Source organism: Pseudonaja textilis, chromosome 2 (assembly GCF_049901715.1).
Source record: "Pseudonaja textilis isolate UNSWEBS1 chromosome 2, rPseTex1.2, whole genome shotgun sequence".
In the NCBI taxonomy this organism is placed as follows: domain Eukaryota; kingdom Metazoa; phylum Chordata; class Lepidosauria; order Squamata; family Elapidae; genus Pseudonaja; species Pseudonaja textilis.
Window position 1 is genome coordinate 21,261,101 of NC_141991.1, and position 24,179 is coordinate 21,285,279.

At 41.6% G+C, this 24,179-nt stretch overlaps 1 protein-coding gene across 2 annotated transcripts in view; it reads left to right on the forward strand.

Moving 5' to 3' along the window:
• The window catches only part of PLXNB1 (plexin B1), a 170,247-nt gene that overhangs the window by 91,653 nt on the left and 54,415 nt on the right, over positions 1 to 24,179 (forward strand). For both annotated transcript variants that reach the window (XM_087923446.1, XM_087923447.1), the window contains 7 exons: positions 1,123 to 1,305; positions 12,217 to 12,345; positions 16,147 to 16,247; positions 18,920 to 19,052; positions 21,509 to 21,665; positions 23,406 to 23,514; positions 23,624 to 23,732. In XM_087923446.1, coding sequence (XP_087779572.1) covers positions 1,123 to 1,305; positions 12,217 to 12,345; positions 16,147 to 16,247; positions 18,920 to 19,052; positions 21,509 to 21,665; positions 23,406 to 23,514; positions 23,624 to 23,732 — 921 coding nt within the window. The remainder of the gene's footprint in view (positions 1 to 1,122; positions 1,306 to 12,216; positions 12,346 to 16,146; positions 16,248 to 18,919; positions 19,053 to 21,508; positions 21,666 to 23,405; positions 23,515 to 23,623; positions 23,733 to 24,179) is intronic.

Here is a 24,179-nt window from a genome sequence, read left to right on the forward strand (position 1 = left end):
ATATCTGCTCCTAATTTTCAAATCCCGGAAAATCTTCTGCAAAAGAGGTCTTTATCATGCTTTCAGTCAGCAATGAAAACAATTTTTGTTACGGTTTTGTTTTTGATATTTTCTCCTGATTGCATTGTGATGAATGTGTTGGCTTCTGATTTATTTATTTTGTTCCTAGATATAGCTCTCTTAGATTTACTTCTTTATTTTGTTCTTAGACACATTACATTTTATTGCATTAATTAATTTATGCCTTTATATGCAATCCACAGGATATCATCACCAAGATGGTGAATTATACATTATATTTTTAAATAGTTTTGTCTAATGTTTGGACATTGTCTCCATCACTTAACTGCCAGAAGGTGTTTACAAATATGCAGATGACGGTGGTAATAATGGAAAAGCTTTATCTGAGTTACTATGTCAAACATCAGCCAAGTTGGGGGGGAAAACCTTTCTTGTTTCTACCATTAAATTATGCGATGAGACAATCTTTGTTAAAATTATGGAAGGAGACAACAATTTGTGGGTGCACGACACAACTACTTGTGATTTTCTATTGTGTTCCCCATCTATTTACTACCCAGTTTTTCTCAACCTTAGTAACTTTGAGATGTCTGTGTTACAACTCCCAGAATTCTCTAGCCACCATGCCAGCGGGGGAATTCTAGGAGTTGAACAGTGGTGGGATTCAAACATTTTTACTACCGGTTCTGTGGGCGTGGCTTGGTGGGTGTGGTGTGGCTTAGTGGGCGTGGCAGGGGAAGGATATTGCAAAATCTCCATTCCCTCCCCACCCCACTAACCTGCTTTTCAGCTCCATTCTCCTGTGCAGGGCAACCAAAGAAGACCCAGCCGATCAGCTGAGACTCGGGAGGCGGAGCATAGATGGGGGCAGGGCCAGTCAGAGGCGGTATATGCCGGTTTTCCAAGCCACTCAAAATTTCTGCTACCGGTTTTCCAGAACTGGTCAGAACCTGCTGAATACCACCTCTGGAGTTGAAGTCAGACATCTTAAAGTTGCTAAGGTTGAGAAACCCTGCCCTTGGCAGTGATGTGTATTCTTGAACTCTACCACGATATATTTGTGTCAAAACCACTGATCTTGTTTTCTTCTTTCATCCAAAGGACACTTTGGCTGCCTATCCTTGTGGTTCGGACCACACTCCCAGTCCCATGGCGAGTCGAGTACCACTTGAAGCAGTGCCAGTACTGGAAAAATCAGATGCCCGACTAACTGCTGTGGCTGCCAGCATCGAAGATGGACACATGGTTGTTTTCCTGGGTGACAGCCAAGGCCGACTACACAAGGTAGTTACCTCAGACCTGAGAGGAAGGCCTGCTTATATAGATAATGTTTTTATTACTTCTCAAAGTTGGGTTTTACAGCCAAGAAGAGGATAGCTCTCTATATGTCTTGCCTCAGCAGAAATCTAAGTCCATTTGAGGAAAAAAATATTACTAACAGAAGAGAATGTTTGTAGCTCAGGGTTGAACTGTGGGGTTCTAGGTGTTCTCTGAGCTTGATGGTTTTCTTGAAGACTTTTCATTACCCAGGTAGGTGACATCATCAATGCTAGTAGAGAGTGGGGTTTGCTCTCTGTTTATATACGTGGTTTGCCCCGTCAGTCTTGGTGGAGTGGTTCCTTGATTAGGCTGTTGTTTACCCTTTGTTTGTTTGTTTGTGTCAGAAAATATTCATTATATAATGAATGCAGGGGTGAATAGCCTAAAATGTATAAAAAACATTTGTGATTAAGAAAAACCCCACACAGATTGAAAGTGAATATAGGCATGTAGTGGTTAAGATACGTGACCAGAATTGAAGAGATTTAGATTCAAGTTTCCCCAGAATTAACTGTGACAGGGTTTTGGGAATGAAATATAGGCAGTCCTCACTTAATAACCCTAACTGGCAATTCAATTGCTAAGCAAAGCAGTTCTTAAGTCAAACATCACATAATCTGGTTGCTTAGCTATGGCAGTTCCAGAAATCCCAGTTATTGTCATTAACCAAACTCTGCATGGTTGTTAGGTAAAGATTCACCTTCAATCCAAGCCGTTCCTGCCTTGGTGAACCATAGCTTCGAGCTTTGGTTTTTCCAAGACAAGAGATGCTTTCAGAGGATCACTAAGTCAAAAGAGGCCAACTCTGACTAGCACTGATGATGTTACCTACTTTGGGTAACAAAATGTCTGCAAGAAAGCAACCAAGCTCAGAGAGCACCAAGGACTCCTCATTTCAACCTTGAGCTACAAATACTCTCCTTTATTAGAAGCCAACTCATTTCTTCTGTCCTATGTGAACTGCCTCCAGTTCAGTTCCTCCTAAGTGCCCCCATCTTCCCTTTCCCTCATCTCTGCCTCGAACGACATGAGGTGAAGAGGCTGCTGTATTCCACCCTGCCTCCTGCCCCCCCAGAAATGGGGACAGCGGTGAGTGGTGGTGACAAGCCCACTGCCCCTGTGCTACCTCTTGGACAACAACAAGAAGAAAGGCTGCAGAGAAGAGCAACAAAGATGATTAGGAGACTGGAGGCTAAAACATATGAAAAACGGTTGCTGGAATTGGGTTTGTCTAGTTTAATGAAAAGAAGGACTAGGGATGACATGATAGTGTTAGATGGTGTTCCAACATCTCAGGGGCTGCCACAAAGAAGAGGGAGTCAAGCTATTCTCCAAAGCACCTGAGGGCAGGACAAGAAGCAATGGGGGGAAACTAATCAAGGAGAGAAGCAACCTAGAACTGAGGAGAAATTTCCTGCCAGTTAGAAGAATGAATCAGTGAAACAATTTGCCTCCAGAAGTTGTGGGTGCTCCATCTCTGGAAGTTTTTAAGAAGAGATTGGACAGACATTTGTGTGAAATCTTATAGGGCCGTGATGGTGAACCTATGGCACAGGTGCCACAGGTGGCACACAGAGCCATTTGTGAGGATACCCAAGCCCCAGCCAAACTTACCCGCACTGCATATGCACATGCCTCCCAGCTGATTTTTGACCCATTTAAGGCTTTTTTTGTCCTCCCAGAGGCTCGAGGGAAGCTTCTGCAGCCCTTGGGGGCTGAAAAACAGGCCCATTTCATCACTTCCTGTATTTCCAGAAATACCGGAAGTGACAAAATTGGCCCAGTTTTTGGCTTCCAAAGGCTGCAGAGGCTTCCCTCGAGCCTCTGGGAGGACAAAAATCAGCTGGCATGCAGTGCAGGTAAGGGGGTGGCATGGGAGGGATTGCGTGCGCATGCGCAGGGGGTGTGGTGGGGAGGGTGTGTGCATTGACTTCTGGGTGCTGGCACACGAGCGCAATTTCCAGCCCAGGAGCCCAAAAAGATTAGCCATCACTGTTACAGGGTCTCCTGCTTGAGCAAGGAATTGGACAAGAAGACCTCCGAAGTTCCTTTCAACTCTGTTATTCTGTAACAAGGTCTGTTGAAGATGATGGCCAGGAATCAGCAGTAATGGGGTGCTGTGAGGACTCTGCCAACGCTGGGCTTAGCCCTGCCTTCAGGAAGCATGGAGGACGTAGGAGGAAGATAGAGCCTCCTGTTCATCTCGTCGAGGGCAGCCAAAAGGGGAGAGACAGTGAGCAGGGAGATAAGCAGGAGATTGCCACTATTATCCACTATTATCAGTGTTCAGTGGTTGTCAGATGCCCAAATTTTGATCACTTAATTGTGGGGACACATCATTTCAGGGATGGTAAAATGGAGGACTGGTCATAAATTTCATTTTTTTTTTCAGTGCCATTGTAACTTCAGACAGTCACTACATGAATAATTGTTAAGCGAGGACTAGCTGTAAGTGAAAATCTCCATGCATACTGCCTTGAACTCCCAAAGAAAAATGACCACATAAATGTAGTGGATGAAGGAATATAGTTTCTTTATACTCTCACATACATGCTTGGCTAGTTTCCCTAATAATTCTATTGATTCTACCTGAGGCCATATTAAGGGCCACATCCAGCTTTCAAGCAAAATAAAACAGCTCACAGATGTCTAGAAACTTCAGATGCTTCTGCAAATTGAGCAAATTCTGAGATTTCACAGCCTCATCAATGACCAGAAACTTGAATAAAAACTAGAGTCTGGGATTCCTCAACTGGCGCCAACATCTCTGTTTGTTGTAAATCATAGAAACATGCATTCTGTTATTATTAGTCTGTTACATATCCCTAAATAATTTTTCTTCTTTTTTGGCAATGCCGGCAGGTACAGAACACTCTGCTCTGCAGTGTATATTTGATAAAATGTACGGTTTCTTTGAAAAGTAGGTAGATTTCTGAATTCGGAAAAGTCACTGAGCTCATTTTTCCACATATAAATAACTTGCGATATGAACCTTGATTTGATGTATCTCTGTATTAGTGGCAATGGCATTTAACACAACCTTGACTCAAGATTTAGAATGACACTTTTTTTCCCGTAGATAGCGCCCAGAAATGCTTTCTTTCCTTTTTTTTTTTAAAAAAAGGAAGATTTTGCAATCCAGAATGGCAATTATTTTGGGCGGGTTCATGAAAAGAAGAAATCTCCGGTATCTGGTATGCAGTTCCCATATTATAAATCAGAAAACTGAAACTGCAAGATCATCATAGATGTCCAGACTGAAGCTCAGTTGTCATTTAGCTTGACTGTCCTGACAGACAAAAAGACATTTTGAGGCTTTGCAGTGCAGGTAATCCTTCCTTACCGTTGTCTCATTCAGCTATCGTTCTAAGTTACGACAGTGCTGAAAAAGCAGGTTTACAACTGGACCTCGAACTTGTAGCATTACAGCATTCCATGGGCATGTGGCTACCATTCATATGCTTCACACCTGCCTCAGCTTCCGGCAGTCACAAGATCACCATGTGTGAGCTTGATTCAGAGTAGCAAAAGCAGTGGGGAAGGCAGCAGGAAATCAAAAGTTGTGGCCACATGATGTTGCACGTAATAATTATCCAATGATTTGCTTAACAACCGCAGCTGAAAGTGATGTCATAATTTGGGCACCATCCAGAGATGGTATTCAGCAGGTTTTGACCAGTTCTGGAGAACCGGTAGTGGAAATTTTGAATAGTTTGGAGAACCAGCAAATGCCACCTCCGACTGGAGATTTTACAGTATCCTTTTCCTCTCACGCCCACCAAGCCACGCCCACAGAACCGGTAGTAAAAATAATTGAATCCCACCACTGGCACCTTCACGTGATGTTTCATTTTACAACTGTATTGGTTAGTGATGGAATTGCCAGTCCCAGTTGTGGTGAGTAAGTGAGGACTACCTGTACCACACAGCAGTATCTTTATCAGCTGTATCTTTATCAGCTATGCCAAAATTATTCATGTGTCTGATAATGTCATCACTCCAAGAGTCTTGTTTTTGTCTTGTTTTGCGAAGACCGATGTAAGTACACACATTGTGGCACTTGCATGGTGATCCTTATTCATTTATTGCAGTGGCTCCCAACCTTTTTTGTGCCACGGCCCGGTACCAGCATCACAAAATGATCCGCGGCCTGGTACCGGCATCAGCACGCATGACAAGGCAAGGTGGGGTGAGCGACCAGCCAGCCAGCTGTCCCCTGCTTCTCCCCGCCACCTTCAACTCCTCCTTTGTACCTTTGTCGATGGGCTTCACTTTGGGACAGCTTCGAGACAGTCACTCGGCTCGCCTTGCCTTGGGTGCTGAGAGAATCCTCGTGCCTTAGTTTCGTTTGAAGCCCCTCCCTTCGATGAAACCAAGGCGCAAGGATTCCTTCAGGACCCAAACGCCGTTTTCCTACCGGAAAAGCTCACCCGGAAGCACTTTCTCATCAAACAAGATGGCGGCGCCCAGCAAACCGGCGGCCCGGTAGGAAATGTTCCACAGACCGGGACCGGTCCACGGCCCAGTGGTTGGGGACCCCTGATTTATTGTACTCTGTGTAAAAGGCAACCCAACTTTGTAATGGCTCTGGGCAGCAAAAAATAAAAAGACTCACCAATTACAGGTGACATACAATTGCAAAATCGCAAGTGTCCAGAAATAACAAGCAGTTTTCAAAGACAAACAAAAACAAACAAAACATAAAAACATCCTACTTTCTTTCATAAGTGTACAAACAGTGTGTCGGTTGGTTTACAAATTTTTTGTGCATCCATTTCATAGTCTTGATTACAGTTACATTGCATAATAACTCATATTATCAATCCAAAAATTGAATACCTTAATATCATTATTAATCAATCATTTGACTATAATTTTGTCTTTAAAAACTAATAAAATTGACAAAAAAGAAAAGAAATAACAAGCAGTTTTCCAGATCCTTTAGACCAGGGGTGTCAAACTCAAGGCTTGGGGACTGAAACCTGCCCATGGGGGTGCTTAAATCTGGCCCACAGGGCCAGCCTGGAAATATCAAAGGACCAGCCTGCATCCTGTTTTCGGCCTCCCCGGCCACGTGCGGTTCCCCCCAGTGCCCCGTTTTGGCCAGCACGGTGCTGCAAGAGGCATTTATCCCATCTCCCTCCGCCCTGTGCTCCCTCCCTTGTCGGCCTACGCAGGAGAACAGCAATGCTCATCTAGCCCTCAAAGAAATCCAGTTTAGCCCCTTTTGAGATGAGAGTTAGACAAATCTCATGGGGGTGTGTGTGTGGTGGTATTCCAAAGGGTGAGTGTTGTGACATCGCAGTAGAGATAAGAGTCCTCAATTTATTATCACAGCTGAGCTGAAAATTTCCATTGCTAAGCAAAACAATTGTTAAAAATGAGATTTGTCCCATTTTACAACCTTTCTTTCCACCGTCATTAAACGGAATTGCCGCACTTGTTAAATTAGTAACAGGATTGTTAAGGGAATCCTGCTCCTCTATTGACTTTGCCTGTCAGAAGGTTGCCCAAGGGGGTCACAGGACCCCAGGACACGGCAACAGTCATAGATACAGGACGATCGAAATTTTGATCACATGACCACAGGGATGCTGCAATGATTTTTATAAGGGTGGAAAAACGGCCATCAGTCACTTTTTTCATTGCCATTGTAACTTTGAACGATCACTAAACGAATTGTCCCCAAAGGTGCTTTTTCAGGGGGCAACTGGACTTGTTTTTTTTTTCTTTTGAAGATGTTTGGCTTCTCATCCAAGAAGCTTCTTCAACTCTGACAGGATAGTGGGTAGCTTCTTGAAAAACCACCTGTAGGACAACCATGACCTGGATGACTGAGACTACAGACTTTTCACTAAATGAATAGTTGTAAGTTGAGGTCTGCCTTTATCATCAGGCACACGTCACCCACCGTCTTCTTCCCGTGGCTCCTCCATGGACACACCTGGTTGCATGGCAATGCTTTTTGCTGTCAGTCCACATGAGTCAGCCCACAGAGAGAACCAACCTTGCTTCATTTTGGGGCATTGGCGCCACCTAGCGATTCTAGGAGTTGAAGTCCACATATTTAAAGTTGGCGAAATTTGAGAAACACTACAGCAGAGGTCTCCAAAAGTGGCACCTTTAAGACTTGTGGAATTCAACTCTTAGAATTCTCCAGCCAGCTATGTCTTCAAGTTGACAAGTTGACAAGTTTACCCTGCACTACAGTATGCAATAATTGGTAAAAACTATTTATTGCAGCATCTACCGTAATGTAGCTTAAAATGCAGAAAAACATATATAACAAATTTTAAAACGATAAGGAGAAAAAGAGCCAAAGGAAAGGTGGAAATCATAACAGCATGAACACAATGTTAGAAGGCTTGGAAGAATAATATGAATTTTGCTTCGATCTGCAAAGAAACTATCTTTCTGAGGAGGACATTCCAATTTCTAGGGGCTTCTTGGCATCCATTTGCAGCACTTCAGGGTAGGAAAATGCAGTTGTCTTTATGTTTTGGGTGACAACATTGTGCAAAGAGGTTTCCTTTGATGGCACCAAACTGTTGAAGACCTGGTAGGTTGTCTAAAAATGATAGAGGGGACCAGACTGGGGAGGAAAACCCCCCGCAAAGCAGCTATTACAATGCTTCATTGGCTACAATTCTGATCTGATAGCAGCCAGTAGAGACCGGCAAAATTAAGAACCAGAACCAGCAGAGATTCCAGAAATGCTCTCTATGGGGTAGAAATAGCCACAATCCTGAAAGCCTGCATAGTTTTAGGATCCAATCTGGTTCGGTCGCCGAGACCAGAGGTTAGTCTTCCATGTTTTCAGATTTGTGCTGGAGTCCGTCTTCAGGGAACTTCTCTCTCACATTCTGGTGAAGAGAAGTTCCCCAAGGATGGATTCCAGCATGAGTCCAAAAACAAACATTTGGTCCCCGTGACCAAGATTGGATCTACAACATTATCCTGAGACCTGTATATTTGCTTTAATCCTGCCTAATTTTCTCTTTACCACATCTTATACTTAACAGAATCAAGAAGGGGGCATTGTTTTTAGATTTCCACACACACACACCCTTGCATTTCCCTCTCCCCCACTCTTAATAATTCATCGTTCCCTTCCCTCTTTCCAAGGCCATTTCTACATTATTTCACATCTGGATTCTCTCTAGGTCACAGGGGTAGGAGAGTGCAAAGTGTTTAATTTGATCTGTTTGAACTCGTGTCGCAAATCCCACAGGAAGTGTGAAAGTTCTGTTTCAAGGGCAGAACAGGTTCTGAGCTGCAATTTTTGTGCTTGGAATTGATGGTAAATAACAGTTTTGTGCTGCAAATGGGACTTTAGGGAAATGTCGTGCTCGTAATGGTTTGACACACAATGGTTGTACACACTGCTGTTCAAGAAATAATGGTTTCCTTGGCACGATCTTGCAATAGGTGAACAGATACAGCAACCTTCTGTATGCTTTCTTTACCCAAGCCCGGCAACTTTATTTTATTTTTTAAAATAATTTTTATTCTTTAAAAACAAAAAAAAATCTTATTTCCATTAACAGTTATTGTGTCATTGTATATACATGTTTCTTATTTTGTGACTGTACATTATTTTTATCCTTATCCTTCACCCATTCGTACCACCTCTCCCATGTCGCATAGTATTCTCGATCCTCTTTGCCTTTCAGTTCCATAGTGAATTCATCAAGTTCAGCGCAGTCCATTATTTTTTTAATCAAAACTTCATCTGGTGGTATTTTATCACTCTTCCAATTTTGTGCTAATGTGATTCTTGCTGCAGTTAAGATGTGTACAATAAGGTATCTTTTATCTTTACTCATATTCCCTTTGATCATACCTAATAAAAACGTTTCAGGTTCCAAATTCAATTTATATTTTGTAATCTCAAAAAGCCATCTCTGTATTTTCTTCCAGTATTTTTTGACCTCTATACATTGCCACCACATATGGAAAAACGTTCCTTTCTTTTCAGCATTCTGGTTTCAAGGTTGGATACATTTTTGCCAGTCGTGCCGGGGCTAAGTGTCATCTACAAAACATTTTATATTGATTTTCTTTGAATGCCGTTGACAAAGTCAGCTTCCAGTTCTCGGTCCAAGTTTTTTCCCACTCATCCAAATTTATATTATGACCCACATTTCTTGCCCAGGCAATCATTGGTCCCTTAACAATTTCCTCCTCTAGTTCTACCTCCAGTAAATAATTATATGTTCGTGTTATAAATATTATATCCTTGCCCGTCAAGATTTGGTCCAATTTTTGTAAATCTTTATCTATCCCTAGCTCCTTTACATCTTTCTTAAATTTAGTTTGAATTTGCAAATATACCCACCAATCTAATATTATCCCTTGTTCTTTTAGTTTATCCAGTGTTTTTAATTCCCCCTGTTCATCTACCAATTCTTTATATCTAATCATTTTTTTAATGTCCCTTGTATTTGGATATAATATAGCTTCCATAGGTGAGATCCAGTTTGGTCTTTTCAAATAATGCTTTTTTATTTTCTCCCACGTTTGGCAACTTTAAAGAGGCGTCGACTTCTATTCCTGAATTCTCCATGATGGCTGGGTGTTGTGGCTCCGAGCTTGGATTCAGCTCCTGTGATTGATATGAGTTCAAGTGAGGAGGTCATGGCAGAAAAATATGAGCCGGCTTGGCTTACTGATTGGACTGATAACCAGGATGAGGAGATGGACGTGACAAAGGACGACAGACCTGATGTATTAGAATTGTCAGGACCTTTGACCTCCTCTGGTTCCTTATCTGATCAACAGCCAGGAATGGCTGACAGGGAAGTTTTGAGAGAGTCTTCTAGTGGAGATGAGAACTTGGAAAATTTGTGGTTAAATGTAAAAAATAGAAGACAGTTGAGAAGGCAAAATCAGCTGGAGCGAATGAGAAGAGCGAGTCAGTAAATTAGCACATTGCCTCAATGAGTATAAAAGGACACAGCTGGGCTGGTACATTTTGCCAGGAACAAAGTGACTATTTGAGTGAGGACGTTACAGCAAGGAGCTCTGAGACTGGAGATTTATTGCCAGGACTGGTTTGCTGGACAGAGTAAAGATTTATGCTGTGGTTTCTGCCAGCCGTTATCTTGTAAGACTTCTTTCTGTTTGATTTAATTGTGGAACGGCTGCTTTCTGTTTTGTTTGTTTGTTTGAATTTTGAAGGGGAGTCATAACAGCTGGGTATTCAGGAATTCATTCCTTACCTCTTAAAGTTGCCAAATTTGGGTCACACTTCTCTAGAATTCTTTTCCTTTTAATTTGTGCCCTTTGTCGTGCCTATCACCAGAATGCAGAGTTGGAAACGATCTTAGAGATAACAAGTTGTAACAACTTGAGGATTGCCGATATTTCATTCCCTCGAGATTCTGGAAGAGAGGTGGGGAGTATTATCCCAACAGTTCCAGGCATATGTCCAGCCACATCTGTTTAAGGCAGTGAATACCAGCTCAGCTTCTCCTACCATCTCCTTCCCACTGGCCCTGCTTTAATCTGGCAACCATTTGCTTTTTCAAAAGGCCAATTGTTTGCATGCTTCCTTTTCAGCAACGGTGCTTCCACATCGAGCTGCCTTTTTACAAACCTGAATTGGGAGGGGCCTTCCTCAGCCACCTTCCAGATGGCAGGTTTCTCTTCCGAACACCATTATCTTGATCTAATATTCCCAGAGAACAGACGGCAACGCAGGGTTCTTCTCAATCTTTTTTATAAATCTAAAATGTAACTAAGTTTGACGGGAATGTCTTAAAAGATATTTGCACCAGAACTTGACAATGAACACTAGGCCTCTGGGTCCATCATCAATAGCACTTAAAGTTGCAGAATTAAATAACAGTTAATTAAAAACATCAGGATGCTTGAAATTGGTGAGATTTCACAGCACCAATAGGATTTCAGTTGAGAATATAAGAAATCTTAGATTACGACCTTTAACAGTTTTCTGAGATTTGGGTGACAATTGTAAGATTTTGGCCCTAAGTGTCTATGGAGATTCTCAGTCATCCAGGTCATGGTTGTTTCAAAGGTGCTTTCTCAAGAGGAAACGGGACTTTCTGGTTTTTTCTTTGAAGACATTTTGCTTCTCATCCAAGAAGCTTCTTCAGGATCAGAAGCGAAACGTCTTCAAAGAAAAACAAGGAAGTCCAATTGCCTCTTGAGAAAGCACCTTTGGGTTGGCCTGGCCCTGTGTATTTTTTGGAGGTACCCACACTATTGCATGATTGCGTGCTGTGGTCAGTGGTGGGATTGGAATAATTTAACAACTGGTTCTCTGGCTGGGTAGGCGTGGCCAGTTGGTCATGTGACTGGGTGGGTGACGTCACTCATCACACCCAGCCCCACCTCCTGGCCACTTGCCTCAAAGGCAGAGGTAGGAGTCAGCTGGCCGGGGCTAATCCCACCACTGGCTGGCCCCACCCCGGCCCATTTTGGGCCTCTTTTTGGCCATTTTCAGGCTGATTTGGGGGGCGGTTTTGGCCCAAAAAATGGCCTGAAAATGCCCCCCAAAACAGCTGGAAAACAGGTTGAAAAACAAGCAGGGGTGGGGCCAGCCATTGGTGAGATTTGCTGGTTTGCTGAACTGCTCAGAATCTTAACTTTCAGTTCACCCAAACCGGTGTGAACCGGTAGCAGCCCACCTCTGGCTGTAGTGCTTGCTCCTTATCTGAAAATATATCCCTACCTGAAAATGCCAATCTCTAGTTTACTTTGATTGCAACATTGAGTATTGGGGTAGATTTCTGATAAAGAGGCATAAAAATAATCTTTCTTTTCACTAAGGGATACAATTGCACACTTCCTCCAAGAGCTGCTTAGTTCCTCTAGCCCTTTCAATTAAATCAAGCATTTGTTACCTTGCAGGGCTACATGGAAACAACAGGACAGACCATCCTCTATGCTTCTTTGATGATCCAGCCGAACAGTGCAGTATGTAGAGACCTTCTGTTTGACCAGCCGAAGGAGCACCTCTACGTCATGACTCAGTCAATGGTGAGAATAGATGAGGACCTGCTGATGGAGATGAGGAAAGCATCATGTGATGACGAGAGAGATTGTTCTGTTCCATTCCGTTCCGTTCTGCACAGGGCATGCTAAATCAGTAGAGTAAAAGAACCCGGTAGTGTCCAAATTGAATCCCCAACTAATGTATCCCACCTCAGACCTTAACAAAAACATTGCAGACGAAAAAATACTCTCTGCATCTAAACATTTAAGGATACAATCCTATCTTTTACCCATACCCTAGAATATATATGATAGCACTATAATAGGATATTAATTCCAAGCAAATGTGTATAGGATTATGCTGTCTAATGGCACAGCTGTGCACCAATATTCAGGCATATTTCCCTTTTAAATGCTACAAGATTGGCTCCTGAAGAAAATAGAAACCATGAGACTGTGAGTTCTAGTCCTGCCTTAGGCATGAAAAACAAGCTGGGCCAATCTCTCCCTCCCTCTCTCTCTCCCTCTCTCTCTCAGTCCAACCCACCTCCCTGGTTTGTTGTGGAGAATATAACAGTCTCAAGGAATACTGTATTAGGTATGCTTGCTGCCTTCAGTTATTTCTAAAGTAATGAAGGCAGAATAAAAATGCAATAAATATAAGACTTTTTAAAAAATCTAATAAATAAAACAGTATTCAGACTATTAGAGGTGTGCCAAATCATTTGAAATTGATGACTTTTTTATGATCTTGCAGCATTTGGGCTTTCAGCTACATTTGGTGATTCGATGTATTTTTCATCCTGTGTTCCCCAAAGGAGAGATTGCTCTGACATTCTTATAAAATGGTGATCTTTGTGAGTGAGCCATTGGTATAGTAAAACAGGGGTGGGCAAGTATGGCCCCTTTATGGCCTGTGAACTTCGTCTCCCAGAATTCCCAAGCCAGCCATGCTCAGGAATTCTGGGAGTTGAGTCCACAGGTCGTAAAAGGGCCGTAGTTACCTACCCCTATAGTAAAGGATGAAAATAAATGCATCCATGAATAAATATAACAAAGTCAGAATATCCAGGTGATTGCTGAATATTGGAAGCCCCTGTGCCAGAAGCAAAGGCTGCGTATTGATTTAGTTTGACCTATGGAGTTGCATTTCATTTTGAAATAAAATTGAAAATAAAGCCACCAATGTAGTACAAGATCTCAAGAGAAATAAAGCAATATACAGTAGAAAAAGGTTTACAAACATTAGCCTAAGTGTTGTGGAGCAGCTGGAGAAAATCAACTTAAGGAATTGATTGGCCTGTTTTATGGGCTATCTAAGCCGTGAAAATGTGTGTGCCCATAGGATAAAATAAAACAGAGGTGTCTAAGTTTGATTAGAATTGGATCAGTAGTCTTACAGAAACATCCTTGTGGAAATGAACGAGAATCATTTATTTGGTGATAAGTATTTGTTACTTTATTTTAAAACAAGGGATGTTCTTGCTTGCAACTTTAAATACATTTAAATATAATCATGGCCTTTCAGATGTTATTAGCCCACTGATGTTTGGATGGTTGCTATGGAGACTTCAGATCATATACCTTTGCCATGCTTAAAGTGTTATTTACTCAGGAAATAAGAGCATTAAGCTCAAAGTGAAATAAAGATGTAATCGTAAAATGGATACGGGAATTAGAGAAGAGTCTCACAAACATACTTTCCTTTAATTTATCTCTCATCTTGTTATCTGCTTTTCCCCCAAAGACTCCAGGACTTAAGACTGATTATGTAACTATACTTAGGGATGGGCATACATGTAGGCATTATTAAACTGTCTAGCACCTATGGACTGCAATCCATTAATTTGCAAATCAGTCCCATCGGATTAAATATAGCATTGTCAGATTTTTGCAGACCCACAAGAATCCAGGACCTCTAATAAATAATTGTTACTGACGAAGTTCAAAAGCCATAGCCAATTTATTTTTTTGGCAACTGATAGGTTTCAAGAACAAGCTTTCTATGTAGAAACCATCATCAAACCCACTTATGCCTCTTCAAACCCACTTGTGCCTCTTTCTCCTTCCCACACCAAGTAAGGCTTTCTTGGCCTTTCTTTTGATAGGGCTGGCCAGTTTTGTCTGGCCTTTGATTTTTGCAGTGGTCAAGATTTGTTACAGTGTAAGTTTTCTCTGGCGTGGGTGAGGTAAAACTCTCACTCTTGTCTGCAAGGCACAATAGGGCCGTGCAAAGTTTTGCAATCGGCTCCCAAACTCTGCTTTGGAAAATGAGGGGTGCTTGTGTGGGTCTAGTCTGCATTTTTTGGGGGGGCGGGGGGAAGCTCTTGGGAAAGACCGGATGTTTGAAGAGTTGTAGAAAGGTGCTGTGTTTGAACTTACAAATGTTGCAAAGCACATTTTTAGGAGCCAGTTCAAAGAGCCCCATTCACATGAGGGCTTAGGCAAGAGAGTTAATGTTAGCTTTTTAATTATAAAATAGTTCAGACAATACTGTACCATAGCCAAAAAAAATAAGATAACTAGGTGGAATAAACCTAGCAGATGGAATTGTCCTCTACATTGCTGCTATCTAAGAATCTGCCCCAGCCTGGTGCCATTGATCACTTTCTGGTTTTTACCAGCTCTCCATCAAGTTTCTCATTAGGGACTACTAGCTCTGTGTCCAAGCCAACTGGGAATTTCAACCTTGATATAAATCCAATACCAGCAAATTTCATCGGAGCCTACCACATGCCCCCACTCTTCTCGCCCCCAATTTTGCAAGTACCCTCCTTCCTGCCTATTACTGTACCTTTTTGGATCTTTGATAATTTCCCACCCATAACAAACAGTTACAGAACTGGGCAGGTCTGGATATATTCTGTATATTTAACTTTAGGCTGTATTGTGTTCAGTCAAAATCACCTGTGAAAAACAGAGCATTTTGATGCAGTAATAATAGGCCTTTCGTTATAAAAACAGGAACTATCCCAAACCAAAATGTTAATATGTGGTTTTTGAACCGAATACATTTATACACAGATATGAATCTTTTCTTACTTTTAATAACGAGAAAAATCTACTTCTGCTTCTAAAAGGGAAGGAATTACAGGTAGTCATCAGCTTACAGCCACTATTTGGATTAGAATTTTGATTGCTAAGTGATACATTCATTAAGTGAGTCATCCTGTAACTAGACTCAATTTTTGACCATTTTTAGTGTGACTGTTAAGCCATTAAAGCGAATCACACAGCTGTTAAGCAAATATAGTTCCCTCAGCTGACTTCACTTGTCAGTAGCCAACTGGAAAAGTGGTAAACTGGAATCAGATGACCACAAGAAGCTTGCATCCATTGTAAATACGAGCCAGTTGCTCAGTGCCTGAATTGTGAACGTGTGATCGTAGAGGTGGGCAACTGTCATAACTTTGAGAACTGTAATTTTTTTCTGAGCTGTTGGAACTTTGAATCGTTGTTAAAGAAAGTTGTAAGTTGAGGACCACCTGTACACAAAAAACAGTGTTACATTATCAAATGAATTGATTAAATTCTCTTCCCCTCCACTTCTTCAAATGACAAGAGTTTTGAGATTAAAGGAAATGAAGGAACTGTTGTCTATCTCCCCAGGATAATGGAGTGATACAGATTCTTAATTTAGAAAGTGCTTGGGCTTCTGAACTGAACAGGGAATTCCAGGCTGAAGTTTCTGCTTAGCCATGGAAGTCAGCTTCCAAAAACTGTTGTGGGATCGAATGAGGAGAGAGAAACCTGCTCTGGGCATTGTCTTGAGTTCCTAGGAGAATGCTGGGATAGAATTATAATGCAACAGCATGTCAAAATCCATTCTCTGCTTCTCTCTTCCAGTTGGCCAAAATCCCCATCTTTGAATGTTCCCAATTCTCCGATTGCAAGTCCTGCTTGGCAGTGAAAGACCCATATTGTGGCTGGTGTGTTCTTCAAGGAAAGTAAGGCCTCATTTAATTCGTATCCATCTGCTTTCATATGGGACATCTCTGCTGACTTCCAGAAATTAACACAACACTGTACAGAGCAGGGGTCTTCAAACTTGGCTAGTTTAAAACTTGTGGACTTCAACTCCCAGAATTCTGGGAGTTAGTCTACAAGTCTTAAAGTTACCAAGTTTGAAGACCTCTGGTCCAGAGGGTGAAATAGATGCAATCCTACCGTTTTTTTTTCTTTCCAAAAGTTTTGCTATCACTTTGTGCTGGATGATTCTAAAGAAGTCCTTCATCGGCACCCATGAGGATTTTGCAGAATCCTTTGTTCACTTGCAGCAGTAGTCCTGAATTCATGCATAATGTTTTTGGAAGTTCTTGTAAAGTGTAACCCAAGAAGTTGGTTCTAAAGTCCCTGTAAATCCTAAACATTTGTTCCGTAATAGGCTTGGCAGGACATCGTTCTTACAATTTAGAAAGAACTGATTAAAACTCCTTGTTAAGCAGTGCATTATCCACTTCTGGAGATCATCTGAGATTCCCAGACGAATTCATTGATTACATCTGTTCCTGGGATTTGGTAATTATGAGTAAATTAACTGAACAGATTCTAAATGAGAAAGAAGAATCACTTCCAAGAGCCCCATTATCTGTTGTTTCACATACAGATGCAAACAAATGTTACCAGGCAAGAAACATAAAAGAAAATTTATTGAAAATGATGTTCCATTTATATTTTCTCAGTGCTGTTTGGAGAATTAGGGTTGGAGGAAATTTCTAATATATATATATATATATATATATATATATATATATATATATATATATATATATATATATATATATATATATATATATATATATATATATTTAAAAGGAAGCAGAAAAGTGTAATAACTATTTTGGTCTTGTTTTCTGAGTTGCATTCTTATTTCTATATTAGTTGCATTTATGTATAAGCAACATAAAACATAAATTAAAAAGCTTTCTCTTTGCTTGCGAACATTCTTTAATTGCTGGTTTCTGTGAGGGATCAAAAATATTACTGAGGATTTGGCTTTGGAACTGAAATCCAGTGCTAGGGGTTAGGGAGTTTCTCTAAATTAAACCAGTTTGCAGATCAATCTCATCTGATTATTCCAGTGGTGGGATTTAAATTTTTTTACTACCAGTTCTGTGGGCGTGGCTAGGTGGGCATGGCAGGGGAAGGTTATTGCAAAATCCCCATTCCCTCCCCACCCCACTAACCTGCTTTCCAGCTCCGTTCTCCTGTTCAGGGCAACAAAAGAAGACCCAGCCAATCAGTTGGGACTCAGGAGGCAGAGAATAGCTGGGGGCGGGGCCAGTCAGAGGCGGTAGTTGCCAGTTCTCCTAACTACTCAAAATGTCTGCTACCGGTTCTCCAGAACTGGTGAGAACCTGCTGAATGCCACCTCTGGATTATTCCATAAGGCAATATTTCAAAACCTTTGCAACTTTAAGATGTCAGGACTTCAACTTGCAGAATTTAGGGAGTTAAAGTCCAGACATCCTTCTTATCTTTTTCTACTACTTTCTCCTATTGGTATCTTATGATTATATTATTGTCAACCCTGAAGCTGACCTGACCGAAGCCATTTTTGACCATTGTATTGTTTGTGTGTACGCTCTGAGCTCATATAGGTAGTTCTTGACTTATAACGGTTCATTCAGTGGCCATTCAAAGTTACAGCAGCACTGAAAAAATGTAGGACTTAGGACCATTTTTCACACTTACAATCTTTGCAGCATCCCACTGGTCATGTGATCAAAATTCAGATGCTTGGCAACTGGTACATACTTATGACCGTTGCTGTGTCCCAAGGTCATGAAATCCCTTTTTCCGACCTTTTTACGAATAAAATTGATGGGGAAGCCGGGTTACTAACTTATCAAATCTGCAGTGATTCACTTAACAACTGTGGCAAGAAAGGTCATAAAACAGGGCAGATGTCTCACTTAACAACAAAATGTTGGTCTCGATTGTGATCATAAGTTAAGGACTACCTGTACACCAGAGTCAAATTCCTTAGGTGTTCAATCATGCGTGGCCAAAAAAGAATTCTGTTTTGTTCTGTTCTGTTTATTCAGAGTTTTGCAGCATTAATTCAGCTTCAGAAAAATAAACGCAGATGGCTGATGCTTCATTTAACATCTTTATAAACATAATAAGTAGATTTTACAAACCAGTTGTAGATTTCTCCAACCTGGAGCTAACTTGGACAGAAACATGTTGCAAGTAACTTCAGTAGCAAGCATTATACACAGCAGAGGAGAGAAGCAGTCTCATTTTCAATAGACAGACTCAGAGCTCAACATAGCTTCAGAGCTTCAGAGCTTAATATAGCTGCAGAGTTGCAGAACTTAATATAGAGCCACGCCTAGGCTACTTCTAGTTTCAGTTTCCAAACAGTTCTCATTGGCTGACATAGTTGCTATGCCTATTCATTGATTGACCTTGTTACCAAGCTTTATTCCAGTTCATGAATATACTCTGACACTGTTCTGTTCTTAAAGTTGCTAAGTTTTAGCAGGGCAGCATTCATTATTTTCCTTATGCAGAAAGTATATTATCTGGGAGCAGCATGGATGTTTTCAGGCCACCCTATAAAATCGCCTCATTCAAGAGTCTCGTTGCTCTGCCTTTATCTGTGTCTCTGCAGGTGTAGCCGTCGCTCCGAATGCACCAGGTTGCACGTGAAAGAGCAGTGGCTGTGGGGCTTTCACTCTGCCCAGCAGTGTCTGTCCATCCTGTCTCTAAGCCCCACCAGCATCAGCAGGGAAGAACAGAAAAATGTGAGCTGTGACCCGTAACATTTCCCTTGAAATGAGATGGTTCCTCATCCTCCAGGGACAGCACAAACCTGAACAGCCTGCACATCTTTTACAAAGGGAGAGGACGTGGCGTCTATTTGTGCTTTTGTTATTATTGCAAAATGTTAAATGGATGTTGATTGGATAAACAATTAGAACCGAAAGAAACTTGTTCAGAACAGGTGGATGGAATAGAAGTGTAGTGTGGGTTAAAAGAGAAGAGGGGGAAGGAACAGACAGACAGACAGAAGATGTTGAGTCAAATAGTTCTCTTCAGCATCATTAGGTAGCAGCTCCCAGAATTTCGGCCAACAATCCTTTCCAATCCCTTAGGAAAATGTCAGAGATTGAAGATTCACATTGAATGACCATCTCTCTGTCTTTGCCAATATATCTGAGGTTAGATCCTAACTCTTCCTTGTTCTAATTTAGCCGTCTCCAAAGCTTTCAGTTGTGATGGAAATAGAAACATCCATCCTATAGGTCAGCAGAGAGCAACAAAGAGTATTGCAGGATCCTTGGTGGTCTCTGAGCTTGGTTGTTTTCTTGCGAACGTTTCATTATCCAAACTAGGTAACAGCAATAGCAATAGCACTTAGACTTATATACCGCTTCACAGTGCTTTACAGCCTTCTCTAAGTGGTTTTCAGAGTCGGCCTATTGCCCCCAACAATCTGGGTTTTCATTTTACCCACCTTGGAAGGATGGAAGGCTGAGTCAACCTTGAGCCTGGTGGGATTTGAACTGCCAAATTGCAGAAGCAGCCTGCAGTACTGCTTCTGTACTAACCACTGCGCCACCAGAGCTCAATGAATGTGGCTTTGACATATCCCACCCTGGAAACAGAACGGAATGTTGGTACTGGTTGTGGAGGTTGCTTCTGTTTTAAGCAATAAAAGAATCCAAAAATGCAGTGTAACAATGTTCAGTGACTGTCCAGAATTCATGAATTCAGAGCTTCAGATGCCCAGAAGTTTTTATTCAGGGACATACTTCAAAAGGTTACTGCCAGTCCAGTGCCTGGATGAAAGCTCACCCTTGGTTTTTCAGTTCAAGTTTGTACAGCTTGTGGAGACCTTCTTAGGGGAATATGGGAGAACCAAATCCAAGTCTTATTGTTCTTTGTCTTAAGAACAAGTAGAAAGCTTTAGTCCTCTGAGGTAATCCCATATGAAAAAGGAACTTCTTCCTAAGCACTAGAGGGCCATTCTATTCCGTTCTTGTTTTTCCATCATACCATTTTTTGTGGAATAAATAGACAAACATCCTATGTTCTTTTGACAATCTAAACTGGCTTTCCTCAACTTGGAAATCAGTAAGATGATTAGAGAAGGCAGATTCAACTCAGCAGTAAATTAATACATGGATATGAGTGTAGTAAATTACATTTTGACAGAATATCTTCATGCACATGCTTCATCTGGTTACTAAATTAACCTAAGTAACAGAATAAAAAAAATACAGTAAGCAGAAAGTAAACATGCTATTCCCATCCAACTTCACACAATGTGTAAACACAATATATACAGTATAATTGGCTTAATCAAGCACATTGTGCAATTACAGCCAAAATTTAAACTTCAAATTCACTGTTCACAAAGAGCACCATTATGGTTCGTCTGGCCTATTTAAAGCTTAGTTGACCATCATCATATTTTACAAGAATGTTTGGGGAGGTCTGAATGTCACTTCTGGTTAAAGAAGTGTCAATTTACATAGATTTGAACTTAGATCTCCAGCTAATTATATGAGCATATCACCTATCCCCATAATGTATGACTAGGCTGACCCTAAGGGATGGGCCAAATTCAGCATCAGCCTGGAGTTCCTAAATGTAAAGGTAAAAGTAAAGGTTCCGCTCGGACATATGTGTTAGTCGTTCCTGACTCTGGGGGGCGATGCTCATCTCCATTACAAAGTCAAGGAGGCAGCGCTGACCAAAGACATCTCTGTGGTCATGTGGCCAGCATGCTAAACGCCGAAGGCGCGTGGAACACCGTTACCTTCTCACTGAGGTGGTCCCTATTTTTCTACTTGCATTTTTACATGTTTTCGAACTGCTAGGTTGGTAGAAGCTGGGACAAGTAACAGGAGATCACTTGGGCACTAGGGATTCGAACTGCCGAACTGCCCACCTTTCTGATCGACAAGCTCAGCATCTTAGCCACTAAGCCACTGCACCCCACAAAAGTCTAGCCTCCCTCCCCTTGAAGTTTGTTGACTCTTATCTGGCACCATTTTGCCTTGAGTAGATCAGGTTCCTGTGTATGGAATAAATTCAGAGTGCTTTTGAACTCTATGGTTTCTCGCCTCTGACAAACAAATATGTTTTTCTCCATTCTCCCTCATTCACTTTCAAGAGAATGCTCATTACACAAGAGAATCTTCCCCAGGAAAAGCCAATTACTGTACTGATCTGTCTGCTCTCTGATTGACAGATATTCCTGACTTTTTCGGACTTGCCAGTCCTACAGAACGGAGAGTCCTATTCTTGCTTCTTTGGAGAATATAAGAGCCCAGCTATACTGATGGGTTCAGGCATTATGTGCCCCTCGCCAGAGCCCAACCACACCCCAAGTTTGAATGCAGAGACAGGTAAGTGGCACGTTCGGAGAGATCTCAGTGGTGGAAATGTTTTAGAAAGGATAAGTAGGCCGCCGTGCAAGTATAAAACAGGAAACACTTTGCTTTGTAATGATATCAACTGGTTCTTCATCTTGATGGTATGAGATGCAGGGCTAGAATGGACATCCTTTTTCAGTCTCAGGGCCACCTTTTTTCATTCTGTCTTGCTTCGAAACCGCAAAACTGTGAGGAGAATAACTGATGGCATTACCAGAATGATCAAGGCCGAAATTGTGGCCTGGTATTTTGCGACAGGTTACTCCCTAAGTTCCTGAAAAACAGGAGGGAAAAAAACGTACTCAATGTTTAATTTGTGCAAGTGACAGTTTAAAATATCCCAATGTTCAGAAAGGTCCAGAAATACCAGCCCAACCATTTTAGGGGCCACATATGAGATCTAGGCATCCCATGGTCTTCCCTCACTGCACTAGGAGAAGACTATGAGGCCTGCTGTAGGTTTTCTTATAGCATTATTCATTTTCAAGCTTAGGTAAGTGGTGGGGTGCGAGTAGGTTACATTCGGCCATCAGTTTAAATTCAAATCACTTTATACCTTTGGTTAAAAGCAGCCTCTTCATTTCTACCTGGGAGAAAAAGAGAAGCTAATCTAGGACGAAACAGAAAGGGGGGGAGATAGATAGATAGATAGATAGATAGATAGATAGATAGATAGATAGATAGATAGATAGATAGATAGATAGATAGATAGATAGATAGATAGATAGATAGATAGATAGATAGATGAATGACACTAATCTGATTCGTACATGCTAAATAATTAGCTTGTATGGAAAGATATGGAGGAAATAAAGGATGATGGAGAATGGATATCCCCACTACCACATAGTTTTGATTTTGTGTCCCAGATGTATTTGCCCCAGCTGTCTGTGGCACCACAAACCCTCTAAGAGGAAACAGTCCTCAACAGGGATCAGCCCACCTTATTTTAACAGACCCTCCTGCAAAGTCAGATTTAAATCATTATAGCTATTAGTAGTTACTTAGGAACCATAAATGTTGTGGCCTCATGACTGTGATCCACATCAATATTGTCTTAAAACACTGTCCCTGAAGAAGCCTCAGCTTCCCTTCAACTAGTTTTCTGAATAACAGGTAGTCCTCGACATATGACTGTCATAGTGTCAACTAAAAAAATACTTCTTTGATCTTTTTTTAGTTGTCAGCAGAAAGGGAGGGGAGAAAGCAATGCATTCCTTAAATGCTTCAGATAATCACTATGGCAACCGAAGCTTCTGGCACGCAAAATTATTACTGGAGAGCATGATTGATGACTCTTGGCTATGGATGTGTCTCATTGGAGAATGTACATCCAGGGGATGGGGGGACCAGGGTCAAAGGTGAAATGAATGATGTGTCAGAGTCGGCTGCAACTGGGAAATGCCGACATACTCTTCCCCAAGGCACTGAAGACCTGGTTCTGCCAACGGGCCTGGGGAACCCAGAGTGGGATGGAGCCCATTAAATGGCTTGTGTGATTGTGCATCAGGGCGGGGGATGGAAGTCGAGGGGGATGATTTTGTTATATTGTACTTTATTAATTTATTTGATTCTTTTTGTTTAGTTTTTATTGTTTTAAATGTGGTTTTATATTCTGTAAGCCACCTAGAGTCACCATGGGTGAATAGGCGGCAATATAAATTCAATCAATCAATCAATCAAGTTTGAAGCCTGACTGATTTCCATTTTCAGACAACATCACCATTCAGCTGGAGGTGCGCTTCCACGACATCTTCATTGCCTCAACAACTTTCTCCTTTTATGACTGTTCTGCGGTGGCTTCCCTGAGGAGATTTGCACCGTACGTCCATGAAGAGACCCTTCCTTTCCCCAGATGCCTTTTCCCACGATTGCATTCTTGCTTTGATTTTGTTGGGTCTACTTAACAGCTGTTGTGTTCTTGTTCTTAGGTGCCAGGGGTGTGTGAGCAGCCATTGGGGGTGTAATTGGTGTGTCCATCAACACCTCTGCACACACAAATCTGTCTGTGAAGATGGGTCCATCATCTACAATAGGAAGGTAGGTTTTTCAGAGGTCTTTTAAATCACAAAACTGCTCCTCACCGATTTTGGCCAGGTCATGTGGGGCAATTCACAAAGCAATTGTGTTGGGTAGAATTAGCAGTAAAAAGAAACCAGGCCTCCAAAGAACATGATAGCTGGACACCATCAAAGCTGACTCCACCCAGGGCATAGAAAAAACACAAGTCGTGCAAGATTGGAAGATGTGGAGAGACCTGGCCCATAGAACCGCCAAGAGTCAGACATGACTGAATAGATAACATCATTATCATCATCAGCAACCTATGTGAGAACGATGACAGTGGGGGATTTGTGAATACATGTGTGTGAGCATGTACACATATTTAATGTGCAACCCTTGATCCAAATGGCAATAAAAACACTGGGAATGAAAAGATAGTTTGTCCCTAGCTTATAAACACCGTAGCTCAGGTTTGCCATTGGT